Below are 16,836 nucleotides of genomic sequence, written 5' to 3' on the forward strand. Positions count from 1 at the left end.
TCCCTTAGATATACCTTTTACACAAAGAAATGAATGCTACTATGATGCCAAAATCATGGAGCTGTAGCCTCTGATAGTAACTAACTTTTCTACGGATAATGCCAGAGGCAAAAGGTTGCCAGTTGAGGGATTGACACACTCAACAAGGGTGATGCTGCTCCTTATGCACCAGTGCCTGAAAACCTGTCACTTTCCTTTACAAGTCTTTACACAGGATGGCTTTCTTCTCTCCAAAACTGAACATTAAAATTTCTTTCTATCCAAGGCTCTTCTCACAAGACCCAGGAGTGAAGGTGGAACCTGTTTGGACAGCATCAAAACATTTGCACCTGGGACTGATTGAACAGGTTGGGGATTTACCAGGATATTCCTACAGATGTCTATTGCTAGTTCTAGCAGACTGTTCATACAGAATCTATCCCACCCAAAAAGGGCTATCAGAATCACTTTGCATTTCTGTCCACTCATTTTTTAAATTATTATTGCTACCTGAACAGTAGCCCGGGCAAGGCGTAATCTCAAACACTATTCCAACTGTATGCACATCTTCAACCCAGGTCTCTGGATTTGAGCCTTGAAAAAGGAAAGTGGAGTTTGTGGGGTTCCACCTCATTGCAAAAAAGTCTGTCACTGTATCCCCCCCACAAGTGTGCCAATCCACTGAAAGACCAACAAATAAATGGAACACTCTTTGTGAAGAGTCAGTTAGGACACTAACCCTGCCAACAGATGACACAAATCCAGGTGATTCCCCACCTCACCCCACCTGAGGAGGAAGGTCACCACAGTTGTCAAACAGGATGAAGTTTTGTGGGCTTAATTATATTTACAACACTGGATTGGCTATACATGGTGGCTAGTATACATTTGGGGGAGGAAGAACCCAGGAAAACACCCAGGAAAACACCCAGAAGAACCCAAACCCAACAGAAGCTACTTGCAAGTTTACTCACATAACCACAATGGCCTGACAAGATGAGAATTACCCTCATACAATGTTGATCTAGTAATCTAGTAATTAGAGTGTTTATTAGTGCTTTTCAGACAGGTTGTTATGGAGTGAGTTCTTCTCTGGACTCCAGTTGTCCTGACAGTAGTGAAGTGGGTCTATACATGAGCTACCAACCATACAATTGGGCATCTTATAAAACAGTAATCTCCAGAACAGAAAGGAAGAAGCCTTCATAAGGGTAAAACGGAGATAAATATTAATGTTTTACTAGCCTTTCAAAAACTTGAAAATAAAACTCACTTTTCATCAGTGCAATCCAAGTTTTCTCAGGCAATATAGATTTTTTCATCCTCTCTGCAAACTTAAAATTATTTTTCATCAATACCAATGGGCACTTCACAAGAGGGGCCCTGTATAAAATTAGAGGAGCCCCAGGTGTCTGGTTACCAGATTCGTTGAGCTCTTGACATCGATAGGCAATATGAGATGATTTTCATTGTACCAAGTGAAAGCTTAAACCAGTAAATGTCCAGTTGATAGGTAACATCCTGTTGAGTTGTAATACGAGATAATGGTTAGGAGTTTATTAAAGAAGGAAACAATTTTTGTCTTTCCAGGAGAACTGGATTTGAGAGGTAGCAGAGTTTACAACAATGTGATCATGGAATGTATCTAACTGAAAATATATCTGCCAATAATGTGATCATTGAATGTATCTAACTGCCTGCAAAGTTTTTACTCAGGGGAGGCTGAAATGTTCCATAATAGCAGGTCTGAAATCCACTGTCTTATTTTGCTTGGAAACGTCTTGCAAGTTTTATTAAAAGAAAACTAGCATAATCAGAGCAATGGTGTACAATTTACTAAAGCAAATATACCCTGCCTTCTCCCGCATACCCCATTCCTACCCCATGACCAAGATGACTCTACAGTTAAAAAGTGCACAACTCTCTTCAAAAATATTAAGTATAATGATTGGTCAACAAGAAAAAAATATTTCACAGCAATCCACTGAAAAATGCAAAAAGTAATACAGACACAAAACCCTCTCATATAATGCATCCAGCTGCAAGTCAAAAAGATAACTCCTACAACAATTGTGAGAGTAATTTGTCAATACAAGTCATGACCATGTTATGCACAATGTGTAACAGTGATCCAATGAAAACTGAGATTAGATGCATTCATAAGACTCTGTCATACACTACATCAAGCTCCATGTCAAAATAACCCTAACCAAAAATACCACAGAAGCGCGAATGTAAAAATATGTACATCTTACATCTTTCAAAAGTCTGATGATCCAGTGAGATCTATGAAACTAGAAGCATTCACAAGAGTATCAGACACTACATCTACCTGCAAGTCATAAAGGGCAATAACTTGAACAAAAGTCACAAAGGCAATGTCTTGTCAAGGCACATATCTTCAGATGATGACCATAATGTATAAGAAGTTTCACAACAACCCATCAAAAAAATCTGACACTAGTTGCATTCACAAGATTCTGTCATACATTATATTCAGCTGTTGGAGTAAAAGTTCAGTTAACTCTAATAACAATTGCAGAAGCAAAGTGATTTCTCAGCATGTACATCATGACCATAACACTTCAAAAGTTTCATGGTAATTGAGTGAAAACCAAAAGACTGTCGTACTACAAGTAAAAATGGACTATAACTCTTACAACAAGTTTGGAAGCATCCTTGATATTCACATCTTCAGGTGATGATGATAGTATTTATACAGTTCATATTCATAGCAATCAATCAAAAACGGGGGGTTTTGCTGCATTTGCAAGACTGTGCGATGGCTAGAAGAATGACCAGATAAAAGGATGCCTACCTTCGCCTGTCTCTACATATATGATATAAAATGACACACATACAAAAACCAACCTAAAATTGAGGCAAAACCCATAAATCAGAGTAATAAGTTTTTGCACCATCAAACTTGAGGAGCAGTACCATATGCCATGCTGAGGTCATGTTGCCAAGGTTGCACACACTTTTAAAGGTCCCATGATTTTTTTGACACTTCACCAGAAAAAAATATTTTATAAATCAGCTTATCTTAATTTAAAGGGGTAATAAACAGTAACTTACTGAGAGGAGATGAAAAACCAGGACTGGCTGTGCCACTACTGGAAGGTGTCCCAGAACTTCGCCCAAATATCAACGCCTTCAGCTGGGCCTCTGCATCTTGTGTGCTGATATTTACTGTGGCTAAAAACACATACAAGACCTGTCTCAGGATGAATTATGTTTTTTCTTTTTTATTTAAAAATATATATAATCTAAGAAGAAAATGTTGGTCATCTCACCAACCTGTATTAATATATGTACACAATGAACTGTTCCATTAGAACCAGTAATGGATACTGGAAAAGTATTTTGAAAACTCTAAAAACTAATTACAAGTATGGAAATGCATGCTTTTCTGTAAGACCTGGTACACCTTGCATACATACCAGCCCCTTAAAAAGTATAAGCACAATTTTTATTACTAATACAAATGATAAAAAATGCATGATCTGAGCATAAAACGTGTAATCTATATATTACATGCCATAATTACTGGAAACTATGAAAAATGTATATGTATTTTTGTTATTAACCTGGATCTGCATCTGGTTAAATTTGTGACAAATGGTCAAAATCCATGGGGATTAGTACCAAAATACAAACACAAAACACAAATTATTTATATACAACAGTCACTTTAACTAGTCTTCATGTCTAATTTTCACTGAATAACCATAATCAAGTCCACAAATTTTGTGATAAGCCTAATGATGTTCTCAATCTTAGTGCTGAATTACATCACATTCTTTTTTACATTTTAAAAGTACTACTCATTTGTCCTTTTTCTGATCCAACATGTTTTTATGTTAAAAAAGATCCCTCTCATCTAACATTTTTCTCTCACATAACTTCCATGAGTCACTTTAATATAGCCTGTTTCGTCTAACATCTGGTACCATTTTAAAAAAAAGAATAGACTGCTCCACTACCTAAAAATATGAATAGGTTAGGCAAATTTTCAAATTGAAGAAACTCAAGTTTTCTTGGAAATGTGAGATATACAGTTGCTAAAAGTAGAAATAAGAAAAGTACATGGAGGTCTATGACAGACAAATGTATCATTATGCTCTACCAACATAGTCTTTTTTTTAAAGAATATTCTTACATTTATATGTGTAAGACTAAAGAGATGATAATAAAAATGATGAATACAAATTTTGTATTACCTAATGTTTGTATTTTTTTTAAGTATCAAAAGAGCATAATCCAAATATAAGCAAGTTTGTGTGTGTGTGTGTGATTTGGATTTTTAATGTAGCGTCAACAATTTTTCAGTCATATCGCTACGTTGTCTGCAGTGTGACAGTTTAAAGTGCTGTCCAGCACTGGGGCATCATGCCGCAGACATGTAGCATGATGTCCCATCCAGTCACAATATCCTGATACCAGGCCGACCAGTTTACCTCTTAATGCTGAGTGCCAAGTGAGGCAGCTGTTAGTACCATTTTTATAAGTCTTTGGTATGACTCGGCTGGGGATCAAATCCACAACCTTCCGCACCCGAGGCGGACACTCTAACCACTAAGCCACTGGAGTGGTCTATAAGCAAGTGCAAGAGATAATTAAATGATAAAAATGTAATGATACCTAAAACATAATGGCTGTCATGTAAGCATCTTGGCACTAGAAGTCTCAGAAAACAAAACTAATTTGGTGAGAGTTAAGAAATATTATTTCAATATGAGCTGGCATGCAAAATAACATTCAAATTAACCAAATTCCAACTTCATGCAGCATACTGTTATAAAAGTACTGTTTACTTTCAAGATCTAAAGTTCTTTACTTCAGGCTGAGCAAACCATAAAATATAAAAAAATCCATGGGATAGTAGCTTCTAAGTACCTAGCTTGTTTGTTAAATGCACTGGAAAACATTCATTTGCAAATATATAAAAAATATGTTCTAAATTTTAAACAATAAATTTTAATGTTTATTTATGCAGACAACATTACTACAAAAACTGTTATATCAATGTTTCACTATCTTCTGATGCAGGCAAGAAAATTAAGTTTACTCACGGGATCGACTCTGTTTTTCTGCAGCCAGTGCATTGTTTAGAAGGGCATTGACAAGGGGATTCATGTTGCCTCCCTTCTGCAACATACTAAAGTCAAAGGTTGAACCCTGCTTTTCCCCAAGACTAGTGTTGAATGAGTGAAAGAAGGATGAGCGTTCAAACAGTGTGTTTGCTGATGGGGGCGGTGGTGATGGAATTATGGGGCTGCGGGATCCATTCAACAGATCTAAAAGAGATGATGAAAAAAAAAAAATCAGTACCTTTAAGTAATAATTTACTACTGCATGGTTTGCTTAACTGTTCCATTTGTCCATTCCCTAAACACAGACTGCACTATAATGCAACCAAATATTCTGATCCCTTTGAAGAGACGACCATCACAAAGATGTCTGATTGATATCAGCATAGCCTTAAGTGATCAAAACAAGTTGCTTGTCTCAGAGGAAACATTCTACAGAGAGGATTTCTGGAAAAGTCTTAACATACAAAATTCATGTATTTCCTGTCTAGTCTCAACACACCTCATTCAGTCAATGTGAACCATTTGCTACACAAAATTTAAAAGTAGACACATAACACAACGCTAAACCACATTATGAAACAATTTTTAATTCATAACCTTTAAAAAAAAGTGTCATGTTTAAACATTCACCGAGAGACAATTTATAACAAGTTTGCTCATAAATATGTGCCCAAACCTGATTATGATCCACCTTTCTTTTGTTCCCAGTGTTATAACAAATGAACACCAACAGAATTTGTCAGTCATCAATTGGAACTTAGAATATATAATGTCTAAAATGATGAAGGATGAATTTCAAAATTTGTCAATTATAAGCAAGTACCAAATATACCATAAACCACAGCTATCACACAAAATGTATTTAACAAGGTAAAAGAACTAAAATTGTTTAAAGTGAAATACAGTCAAGACTGGGTTGCATCATGCATATTTTTGAAAAAACAAACAAAGCAACAAATCTATCAGCAAGTGAGAATTTACGCAATAGCCCACAAGATATTAAGTTTCAGCAAAATTTTTCCATACAGGGGGACAAGTAAGTACAAATCAGACAAAGCGAAATCTTGTATGGGATGCAAACTTTTATCATTATGTATAGGCATCAAATGTTTAATGAAAACACCTTGATCAGTTCTGTAGATAATAACTGGACAAGAGTATGGTGGCCGGATGGAGGAATGGACATCATTTTTAACAAAAATGGAGAAAACTGAAAATTCTGTACAGATTCATTTTTCACAGGACCGTATGTCTAGGCATGACACCACAATTAATGAAGGCATCTCAAAGCATTCTGGAGATATTAGTAAACGTGACAGACAAACTGACTCTATTATACCCCTCAAAGTATAAACAGTGGAAAGGGCACTGAACTATGTTTGTCACTATGGGTTCATTGCAATATGACCATCCTCACTCAGATCTAACACTGGATTCAATGGGATTTTGCCCCAGATGAGATGTTTTTATAATAATTTATCTATTTCTTACATCCATATTTTTTCTATATCTTAAATATCAGCTTTTGAAAAACAATACAAATTCATAAAAGTCACCGTAACTAAGTGAATCCACAGCAACATTTCATGTAGCACAAGAATAAATCCACAGCAACATTTCATGCAGCACAAGAATAAATCTACAGCAACATTTTATGTAGAACAGGAATAAATCCACAGTAAGATCTGATGCAAAACAGGAATAAAAGTATAACGAAAATAGCAAAAAAGTTGACAAGTTTAAAAATCATGTTTTGTTGAGTTAAGTCTTGAATTCACAGTTTTGTACTTGTCAATATTTTAAGGTAAAGAACTGTAGGTTTGATTTCTTTGATGCTGTAAACTTGAAGAACATCCTTACCATTCAGATACCCAAACTCCTCATTCATTGATGATCGCCTACTGTTTTCTTTGCTATTACCCTGACTACCACTTGTAGACATTTTGAACAGTTGGTAGAAACGACTTCCAGCTATGCCCTGAACATCAAGCTCTGCCGGAAAATCCTGAAAAAAGGAAGAACACATAGGACATGTAGTATTTGCTTTTATTACATGATTAATGTGAAAGATAGTTTTCAAGGGATGGCACACCACGTCATAAGTGGCACGGGGGGGGGGGGGGTCCAAGGATGCAGATACTTGCCTTTACAGATCAGTTGCACATTTCAAATCTGTCTGCAACAGCCTGAGTCTTGGTTCATCCAATGTGTCTGTGAGAAAGCTTCCTAGCAGATTCCTGTGCGTTGGTGTTTCTTCTCGGGTTCTTCCTCCACCAAATACACTGGCTGCCATGTACAGTAAGTATATCATGTACTAAAAAATGTTGAACACCACAAAAGCAAATAATGTTGCATGCAATGTTTCTTCTTTTACATGATGTCATGACATTAAATTGTCTTATCTCTGATGACGTTATGCACTTTGGACAACAACTTATTCCATAATTGGCAGATACACCACTATCTGTAACTATTGCTCTTTGTTTAGAAACAAAGTGACTGGATTTAGTTTGTTATCTTCTCAAATATATTCTATACTCATAGGAACCCTAAGTTGCTAATATATTGTAGTATCTATATTTTTCAAGGGGTACCAATTTTCATGGAGTTAACTGTACCAAATTAAAAATTTAAAGACCAAATGAAAATAATGTTCGGTAATGTAGTAAATAACACATCAGCTTTTACCGTTTTTTTTTAAATCACTTTAAAAAAAGAAAGAATGCATTTTATATTCATTCAATGCATACACATCTATACAGTATTCTACTCACTGCCTTAAATCAATATGTTGCAACATAAATGGGGATAGAGAGAAATGAGAACATCATCAGGTATTCAAATACTGGTATTACTGAAAAGAATGAACGAATAATAAATACATGAATACAAAAATTAATTTTGATATGTATTCAAATTGATGCTTCATTCAAAAGAAACTGTTTCAAAGACTTTAAAACCTCATGAAAGTATGTCTTACTTTATCCATGCATGCTTAATCCAAATGTACGGTCGAGTGCTTTTGTTGCAATTCATGAACACCACCAAATTTTAATTTGCATTATGAGTTGTCATATAAAGTAATAAGTGTCTTTCTACACTGGTACAATTATCTTTGTCATATATGAGTTATATTCCAGACCTGATAGCCCAAACATGACCGTCTAAGTAAGGCAGTCTATTTTTTTGGGCAAGATAGACCAGTTTTTAGAAAGGCATAAAAAAAAGTTTTACAACTGTCAAGCTGGAAAACGTGCAAAAACATTAACAAAGACTGATACAGTGACAGTAAACATTGCGTTCAACTCAAAAGTTTGTAAAGTTTATTGAACCTTAATTTATTTCCAGTACAGCTTCACAAACTGCAATTCCAAACCATACAGAGCTTAATAGCTTATTCATATCTCTATACTTTACATAATCCTTATTAAAATTAAAAAAAAAAAAAAAATACACAAGGGCCCGACAAATCATCTTTCCTGTCATGTGACCTACTCAAATCAATACATAATGTCCACTACATATAACAGTTGCCCTTCCTGACATTTTCTCCGAGAATGTGAATATTTGCTTTTATTCTGTACAATTAAAACATTTTAAGAGGTATATTATCCCTTTCATCCTGACATGTTGCTTGTTGAATGCCATTTAAAAAAAAAAAAATGCAACAGTTTGATCATGCAAATGTTCTGCATTACAAAATGTGCTTTAAAAGCATCTGAGCTATTCAAATCAAGTTGGTCTGGTTCCCTTTCCATATTCACTGAATCTAATACGAAACCCAAAAAAGAATCAAACAAGGACAAGCCAGTATCCAGATATCATCACAAACAATTATATTTCCATAAATTGTGATTTTATACCATAAATCAGTATTTTAAGGGTCATTTCCATAAGACTTATCGCAAAATCCTAAGGGTTGGCAGGTCTGGTATTCTTGAAAAACTCCAACATACCATATTTTGGCAAGAAAAATAGCTTACTTACACATACGAGTTGAGATGTTTAAGATGCTGCATTAGTGACACAAAATTCTCTGTCAAGGTTGTTGACCATGAACCTGATATCAACAGCAAATCAGTGAACTTTAGTGTTTCAATGTCAAGATACACCCTATGTTAAGTTTGGTACAGTCTGTAATTATTATTCTTTTGAAAAGAAAGAAAAAAAACCCAAGAGTTATTGAGCTTGTATCATTTAAGATATTCTTCCCATATATCCACACACTGGTTTTAATAAAAATCCACTCCAACTTGTACATGTCATCATGCTCACAAGCCCATACTGGTTTTAATAAAAATCCACTCTAACTTGCTCACAAGCCCATACTGGTTTTAATAAAAATCCACTCCAACTTGTACATGTCATCATGCTCACAAGCCCATACTGGTTTTAATAAAAATCCACTCCAACTTGCTCACAAGCCCATACTGGTTTTAATAAAAATCCACTAACTTGCTCACAAGCCCATACTGGTTTTAATAAAAATCCACTCTAACTTGCTCACAAGCCCATACTGGTTTTAATAAAAATCCACTCTAACTTGCTCACAAGCCCATACTGGTTTTAATAAAAATCCACTCTAACTTGCTCACAAGCCCATACTGGTTTTAATAAAAATCCACTCTAACTTGCTCACAAGCCCATACTGGTTTTAATAAAAATCCACTCTAACTTGCTCACAAGCCCATACTGGTTTTAATAAAAATCCACTCTAACTTGCTCACAAGCCCATACTGGTTTTAATAAAAATCCACTCTAACTTGCTCACAAGCCCATACAGTTAAAATCCCAAGTCAAGCCTTCTGGCCAAAAACCTAATTTCACGGTGCTGACTATCAACTTATTTATTGGAATGCAACCAAATACAAAGCCTGGCCATAATTCATTCGAAGATGTACAAGTCACTGTGTTCATAAGCTCAATAAGTAAAAAATGCAAGCAATCACCTCTGACTTGACCCTAAGTTGAATTAGGTTTGGTTTTCAAAATTTCCTCACAGAAGTGCAGATTTGTTGCTGTCCATTTTCATTTCAAACCAATTATGTATTGCAACAAGAAAAACAGCATGTCAATACAACCTTTCATGCAAAAGAAGTAGCAACAGCAAAATTTTCCAGATGGTCAAAATGTTGTCAGATGAGCAGCACTTCAATTTAGTACCAGTTACATAACTGCTATAGTGAGTTTTTAAAACTCTATGTCACTATCCCTTCAGAAATAAAATCCAACTATATCAAAATTTTCCCAATGTCCGTCAGGGCAGCCATTTTGGAGACTGGATCAGAATCATTTAAATATAGGAACAACTATATGTATATATTGCAAAAAAAAAGAGGCTAATTGTTCTTTTTTTAAATGTTATGTTTTGAAATGCTGATGTGACATTTGTTCAAGAAAAGGTAGCTGTAAAGAGATTGTACACATTTTGGGAAGTCACATCACCATCATTTTCATATAGGACCCACTACAAATGGTGGGAAGTGTTTTAGTGAAAACTCCAAGAGCTGTGAAGATAATTTTTAAGAAGGTCAACATTGCCATAATGCTGGCAGTCTGATTAGCACCATTTTCATTTTGACATGGCCTTGTTCAGCAACCAGAAAATGACAGGGAACAGGCTCCTTGTTTTCACCAAAACCTTCAGTTTGGTTTGAAACACAATGTTAGTGACCCTTTTGTGTCAATGAATGGATAAAGTTTTGTGCATCTTTTATATAGCTGATGTTTTTTAGTTTTAAAAATTTTGTGGTGGTGAGGGTAGAAACCATGGCTTCCACAAAGGAAAGCTTGACAATGCTGCCAGCAATTACATCCCATTATGAACCTTTGTGTTCAAAGATACTACACCATCTTCCAATGTGACTGCAGAAAAAAAACACATGGCTACACTTTAATCAGAACACAAGAACATGGAGAAATTACATTTAAATCAAATGACCTTCTATGTGTGCTACTTGGACAATTTGTCTGACATTCTCCAGGGTCTTGAAAAGACTTCTAAATCAAGGTGGCAATAATTCTGTCACAACTGAATGAAGTTCTGGGCCAAATAATGCTTGCATTCTTAATGCAGCTATTGGATGCAGAAATATTGACACAATTTTTCTAAATTTAAATCACTTTGCTAAACATCTAGTTACACTTACATTTAAACCTGGAATGTAATCAAGTTTGAAAAATTCGTTGAAATCAAATAAGGAGCTTGTTGTTGGTGAGGTGTTCCGACGGTGCTCACGATCAGATGTGTTGGTTTCCGGAGAACTGGACTCATTGGTTTCTAGGCTTCCATTTCTATCAGCAACACGAATTCCTGTTATTAACAAAAAATGTTAAATTCCTGGATTAGGATATCTTTGTGACTGAGGATAAATATTTTTCTATCATCAGATATCCAGTGAATACTGTGTGATATTGCAGATTAATTCCTGCTAAAATTACATCTAGACAATTTTCTTATACAGACAAGTGCTATATTAAGTTCTAATTATTTTATTACATCCATAATCTCTTTGTTTTATTCCCCTTTTGCTGAAAGAGACACAAAAAAATGTTGATTTAAACAGGAGTCAGGTGGGATTAGGAGTATTTGTTTAAAATATTTAATATATAATGATTGATGCATAAAAAAATAAAGCAATCACTAAATATGTCTACCGGACATCTACGTGTGCAAATAATTTGACAGCATTAAGTTGCCGATCTGCAAGGTAAATTATTTATCTTCAAGTCTGATTGAAACATCTGAAACAAGTGAAATGATGGTGAATCCTCAATAAATAGGAAATAAAGTATTCTTACTCTATTCTTATGAAGCAGCCATCTTGTTAAGAATGTTCTCAAATCCATATGAGTGAAATAAAAGAGATGATAATCAAAATGACAAGAACATTTTATTGCTATATTTTTTTAAAAAATTGTATGTACCAAAAAAGTGTAGTCCATATACAGGCAAGCATAAAATGTAATTTGGTGAAAAATAGCATAATGATTATGCCAAAAGCATAATGGCTGCATATCTGCAACATGATCCAAAACAAGTATGAACACAAGACAAATTTCTCTTTTTTTTAACAAACTCAAGAGTTTGGGCACTGATCATTGAAAAAGAAGTCAAAGTTCAGATTAGACATTCAAAAAAGAAAAGCTAAATTTGACAGTGCATAGTATATCAGAACAATCAACTGAGCTAAAGGATTTCATAAGATTTGTTAATTAGTTTCTTCCAACTTACAAATAAGAGCTTCCACCAGAGTTGCATAACTATCAGTACTTCCGGCAAAGACAGAAAAAGTTAATGAAGGCCATAATTATACTGATACAAATGCTAATAAACAAATATCAATGCATGGTTTATCTTTAGAATTGAGTAGGGAAAATAATGTTGTAAACAATACTTAGAGAAAGAAAATGAATGCATTTTTTTTACCTTTAAAGGAGCTGTGTCAATAACAGACAATATAACAAATCAACACCATGACAGTTGTGTAATCCCTAGTCCTAGTTTCCTCTGACCCGTGTCACCTGATTTTAGATATTTTTACATTTATTGATAAAAGTTGTAATCTACAGAAAAATTATTTATTTTCTCAAAATTCTGATTGTAATATGCGTTGTATCTTTAATCTGCTGACAGATGAAACAAAACTACAGCAGTGATGAAGTATGACCTGGTACTTACCATCTACATTGCTAGTTACATGACTGAACAAATCACACATCCTACATGTCCATGACATCAGAGATGCAATGATACCAGCAATAAATCCAATGATGTTGTGCAAAAATAATTGAAAAATATCAAATAAAAGTCAAAAAATGTCTATCAAGAACTAAAGGTACTAAGTTCTCAGCATATTTATTCAGAGAACAATTTACCAAAACATTGCTAACAAAAACTCTTGTTTCATGAATCTGCATGGTTAATCCCAAATTTTTTATAGTCATATGGCTACTGACCCTATACCCCAACATAAATGTCAAAATATCTAAAGTGGAGTGGGAAGTGTCAAAGGAAACTCAGACTACGTAATCCTATTTCACTGTCATCACTCTCAGTCACCAACTTAATCCAAACTCAATAAAAATACTGGTTCGGAGTTCACTTATAAAGTAAATATTTATGGTGTTTATATGCACTGCATAAAATGTTTACATTTAGTGGCTTGACTAGAGTGAAAGCCTTCAACTTCAGCATGGTTTGGAAGATCACATGATTTACAGTCATTTATAAAGTGGCAAATCCAAACCGAGCCAGTTACTCAGCAAACAAACCTGCAGTTATTAATTTCTATTCAACAAAAATAAATAAGAGCTTCGATTAACATCTATGAAACAGAAAAATGGGCATTTTAATATTTAGTACTTTGCGCATGTGCAAGTTTTTTGTCATACAAAACCACACCAGAAGGACAGATGGTTTATCTCTCTGGTAGCTTCAGGCACTGTTTTTACACCAACTATGTTGAAACTTTCTAGGCTCCCTCACTAGTTAAAATCCAGCAGCAATCCAGTACTATATTTTAGTAATATGATATATGTGGGAACTCCAGCCCTAATTCGAAATCTATTTGAACAGACGTGGAAGGTAGAATTATGCTGCATGTATTTACCATTACGTCACCTGACTCTATGAATGAGATAAGCACTTATGTTGCTGTTGTCGATCAATGATCAAAGTTGGCAGGGATATGGTACCACAACTGGATGAAAAGAACAGATCGACTTCTGACAGACTTTGATGTTGAAACAGCTAGTTTTCAAGATTTAAAACACATCTTGCAGTTTGTCAGTATACAAATAATGACAGTCTGATTTTTACTGGTACAAGGTCAAATTTACTGATGCATATATCAGTGTAATGGAATCTTTGACATATGTCATATGGAGAACATAATAGTTCACAAATATACAAAATAATCAGTACTTGATGACTTCTCTTATCCTCTACATACCTTCATATTTCTTATCCTTTTGCCTGATTTCTCCTACATCATCCTCATGTTCATCTACACACTCTTCCACCTCATCAACCCTCTGCTCCCCCTCTAATTCCTCTAAATCATTTTTCTCTCTCCGTGACTCTTCCTTCCCTCCACGCTTTTCTTTGTCCTTTTCATGGACTGTGTCATTTACTGGTGTACCACGTGGTGAACGGTTCTCCACTTTGTCGAAACCATGAAGTTCTATCATTTCAGTTTGACTAGCTGGTCCCCCAGTAAACCATTCTGGCTCCTCGTCATGCCGATATGAGTTCCGGCGCCGAGAAACTAAAATACAAAGAGTGATGTATCTGATGCATCTTTCCTTTAATTTTATTTTTTGAAAATATAAACAAATAATTTGTTTGCACATAATGCATTTTTTTCCCCAATCTTTATTAATAATATATGCATACCTATATTCTATCGTGAATTTTCAGGCTACAAGCAATTAAAGTACCAACTACTTTTGAAGTCAAGTTGATCTATTTGCTAAATAGCTGCCATATTTGCTGTATTGTTACATTGCCATACATGTTAAAGTGTTAAAATCATTCCTTTCATAACAATAACTTTTAACTGTGCATGAGACTGGAACTTCTGCTATAAATTTATAACCCATTAACAGCATAAAATCTTATCAAATGCAATTTTTATATTTAAAACTTGTACTTACTTTCTCTTGTAAAGCCTCTGTCACGATAGTCTCTCTGCAGAGAAATCATTGAAAATATTAATTAAAACTGCTACAATTTCAAATTATTTTGAAAGTTGGTGAGAATCCACCGCTCATGTAAACTTAAAAGCTGACAAATTTTTTAATCTAAATTTTATAGAATCAATTATCTGCATACTTAACAGAATTATCTAAATGCTGTAACTTCTTGTCAATTTAAAAATTAAATGCATTATTTCTGTGTTTGGGAAAAAAATATACAAACTGGCTGCTTGGCAATAAAGGTATCGTTATTGTATTGAGTTAAAAAAGCATATTTTTGCCTAAAAAAGAAAATTTATGTCCCCAAGCAAATTTGTATATACATACATACATATATATATATATATATATATATATATATATATATATATATATATCATGAAATGTTCTAAAAGATACTTGGGCCAAATCAAACTGTGGAAATTTTGATATAAAAAAAAACACAAAACAAAACATGTTTTACTTAATTAGAACATATATGAATGTGTAAAGTAAACATTTTTCTTTTCTTATATCTCAAGATAATTAATTTTTTTCTCCAAATAATATCAAGGACGTGAAATAGTGTTATTTTTTTTTAAAATCAGAACAAGATATTTTTTCCTACTATAGACAGATGGAAATTAAACAAAAACATGCAAGGCCCTTGGCCCAAACCATTAAAATGTTGGTCCCCTAATATAATTGTGGTATACAAAGGTACGTATCACGATATATTCAAAAATACCACAATACAAAATATTTTGAGGTACCGAGCCTTAATAAATATTCATATATACAAACACATACACATGCAGACAATTAATTTTATGGGTCTTAATTGTCATGGTTTTGTATAAAAATATTTTAAAAATAGGACAATTTTGTGGGTACTTAAATTTGTGGCTTTGCCTGTACACATTAAATTTAGTAGATCAACCTCTGCAAAGACCCAAAATAAACCATACAAAGCCATGCTGACAACAAATGGCAGTTACTTCAATGGTTAAAACAATACTACCAACTGTATGGGGACCCCGAGTGGCCGAGTGGTCTAAAGCGCTCTATTACGGATTTGGCCAATATGGGTATGTGAGAAAGTTTGCCAGTAGCTTCTCGTGGGTCGGTGGTTCTTGCCGAGTTTTCCCGGGTTCTTCCTCCGCCATAATATTGGCCGCCATGCATAGCCTATCATGTGCTGAAGAATGACATTAACCCCACAACAACAACAACAACCAACTGCATGAGCACAAATTAAACATCTGGCAAGATCAATTGTTTACACTCCACATCAAAGGTAGCTGATGCAGCTAACATCACATAGCCAATTGGATTTTAAAGTACATGTGTGTGATTTTGTTCTTAAAGCATTGTCCATAAAGTTGTACCATCAATTACTTTTCTGATGACAACGGCATTAAGACAGTGGCATAAAAGAGGTCAAAGTCAATTCACATCCCCATCAGTATCGTCATTCCACATATAAATAAAACCCATGACCAGCTGTCCATTGCTCAATGCTTTTAGTAAGCAGTGTAAACATTGGAAGTGTTCAGAGCCAATCAAAGTCCTAATCTGCTAACTGAAAAATAACGCAATTATGCCTGCCTCCAGTACAAACAAATTTCAACTACTAGACTATACTTAAAGCTTCATCAATCAAGCAGGTTCATGCTGAATGGATAATTGTGGTTAATGCAAAAATGTGCTAAAGAACAGACTTAATTATCCATGGCTTTGAGAATGCTGGACATGATTAATTCAACAAATTAATAATTAATGACCTGTCATATTTTTGTGTACCTGCAGACATGACCTACAGTGTTGATTCAGTGGTAGTGTCAAAAACACGGTCAAGTGTGAGCTTCAATACTCTGCTATAATTAGTGTAGATACCTAGTGTTTCATTTGTAATTGTGCTTTATGCAATATTCCAGTATTTTACAGTCATATTGTTCAATGGGAGTATGCATGTATGAATAAATTAAGACTCGAGGATTTAAATTTTTTACAACAGTTTCACTTCCAATGAAGAAACGATCTGAATAAGTAATAAATCTAAATTTCATATACTAGTATCATT

General features: G+C 34.4%; 1 protein-coding gene across 4 annotated transcripts in view; it reads right to left on the reverse strand.

The window, feature by feature from the left end:
• The window catches only part of LOC149777595 (uncharacterized), a 100,229-nt gene that overhangs the window by 56,625 nt on the left and 26,768 nt on the right, over positions 1-16,836 (reverse strand). For all 4 annotated transcript variants that reach the window (XM_089942231.1, XM_089942233.1, XM_089942232.1 and 1 more), the window contains exons 7-12: positions 14,733-14,766; positions 14,030-14,344; positions 11,225-11,388; positions 6,936-7,080; positions 5,055-5,279; positions 3,058-3,177 (exon numbers count right to left, since the gene is read on the reverse strand). In XM_089942231.1, coding sequence (XP_089798357.1) covers positions 3,058-3,177; positions 5,055-5,279; positions 6,936-7,080; positions 11,225-11,388; positions 14,030-14,344; positions 14,733-14,766 — 1,003 coding nt within the window. The remainder of the gene's footprint in view (positions 1-3,057; positions 3,178-5,054; positions 5,280-6,935; positions 7,081-11,224; positions 11,389-14,029; positions 14,345-14,732; positions 14,767-16,836) is intronic.

Source organism: Sinohyriopsis cumingii, chromosome 18 (genome assembly GCF_028554795.1).
Source record: "Sinohyriopsis cumingii isolate HCF-2022 chromosome 18, ASM2855479v2, whole genome shotgun sequence".
Lineage (NCBI taxonomy): Eukaryota > Metazoa > Mollusca > Bivalvia > Unionida > Unionidae > Sinohyriopsis > Sinohyriopsis cumingii.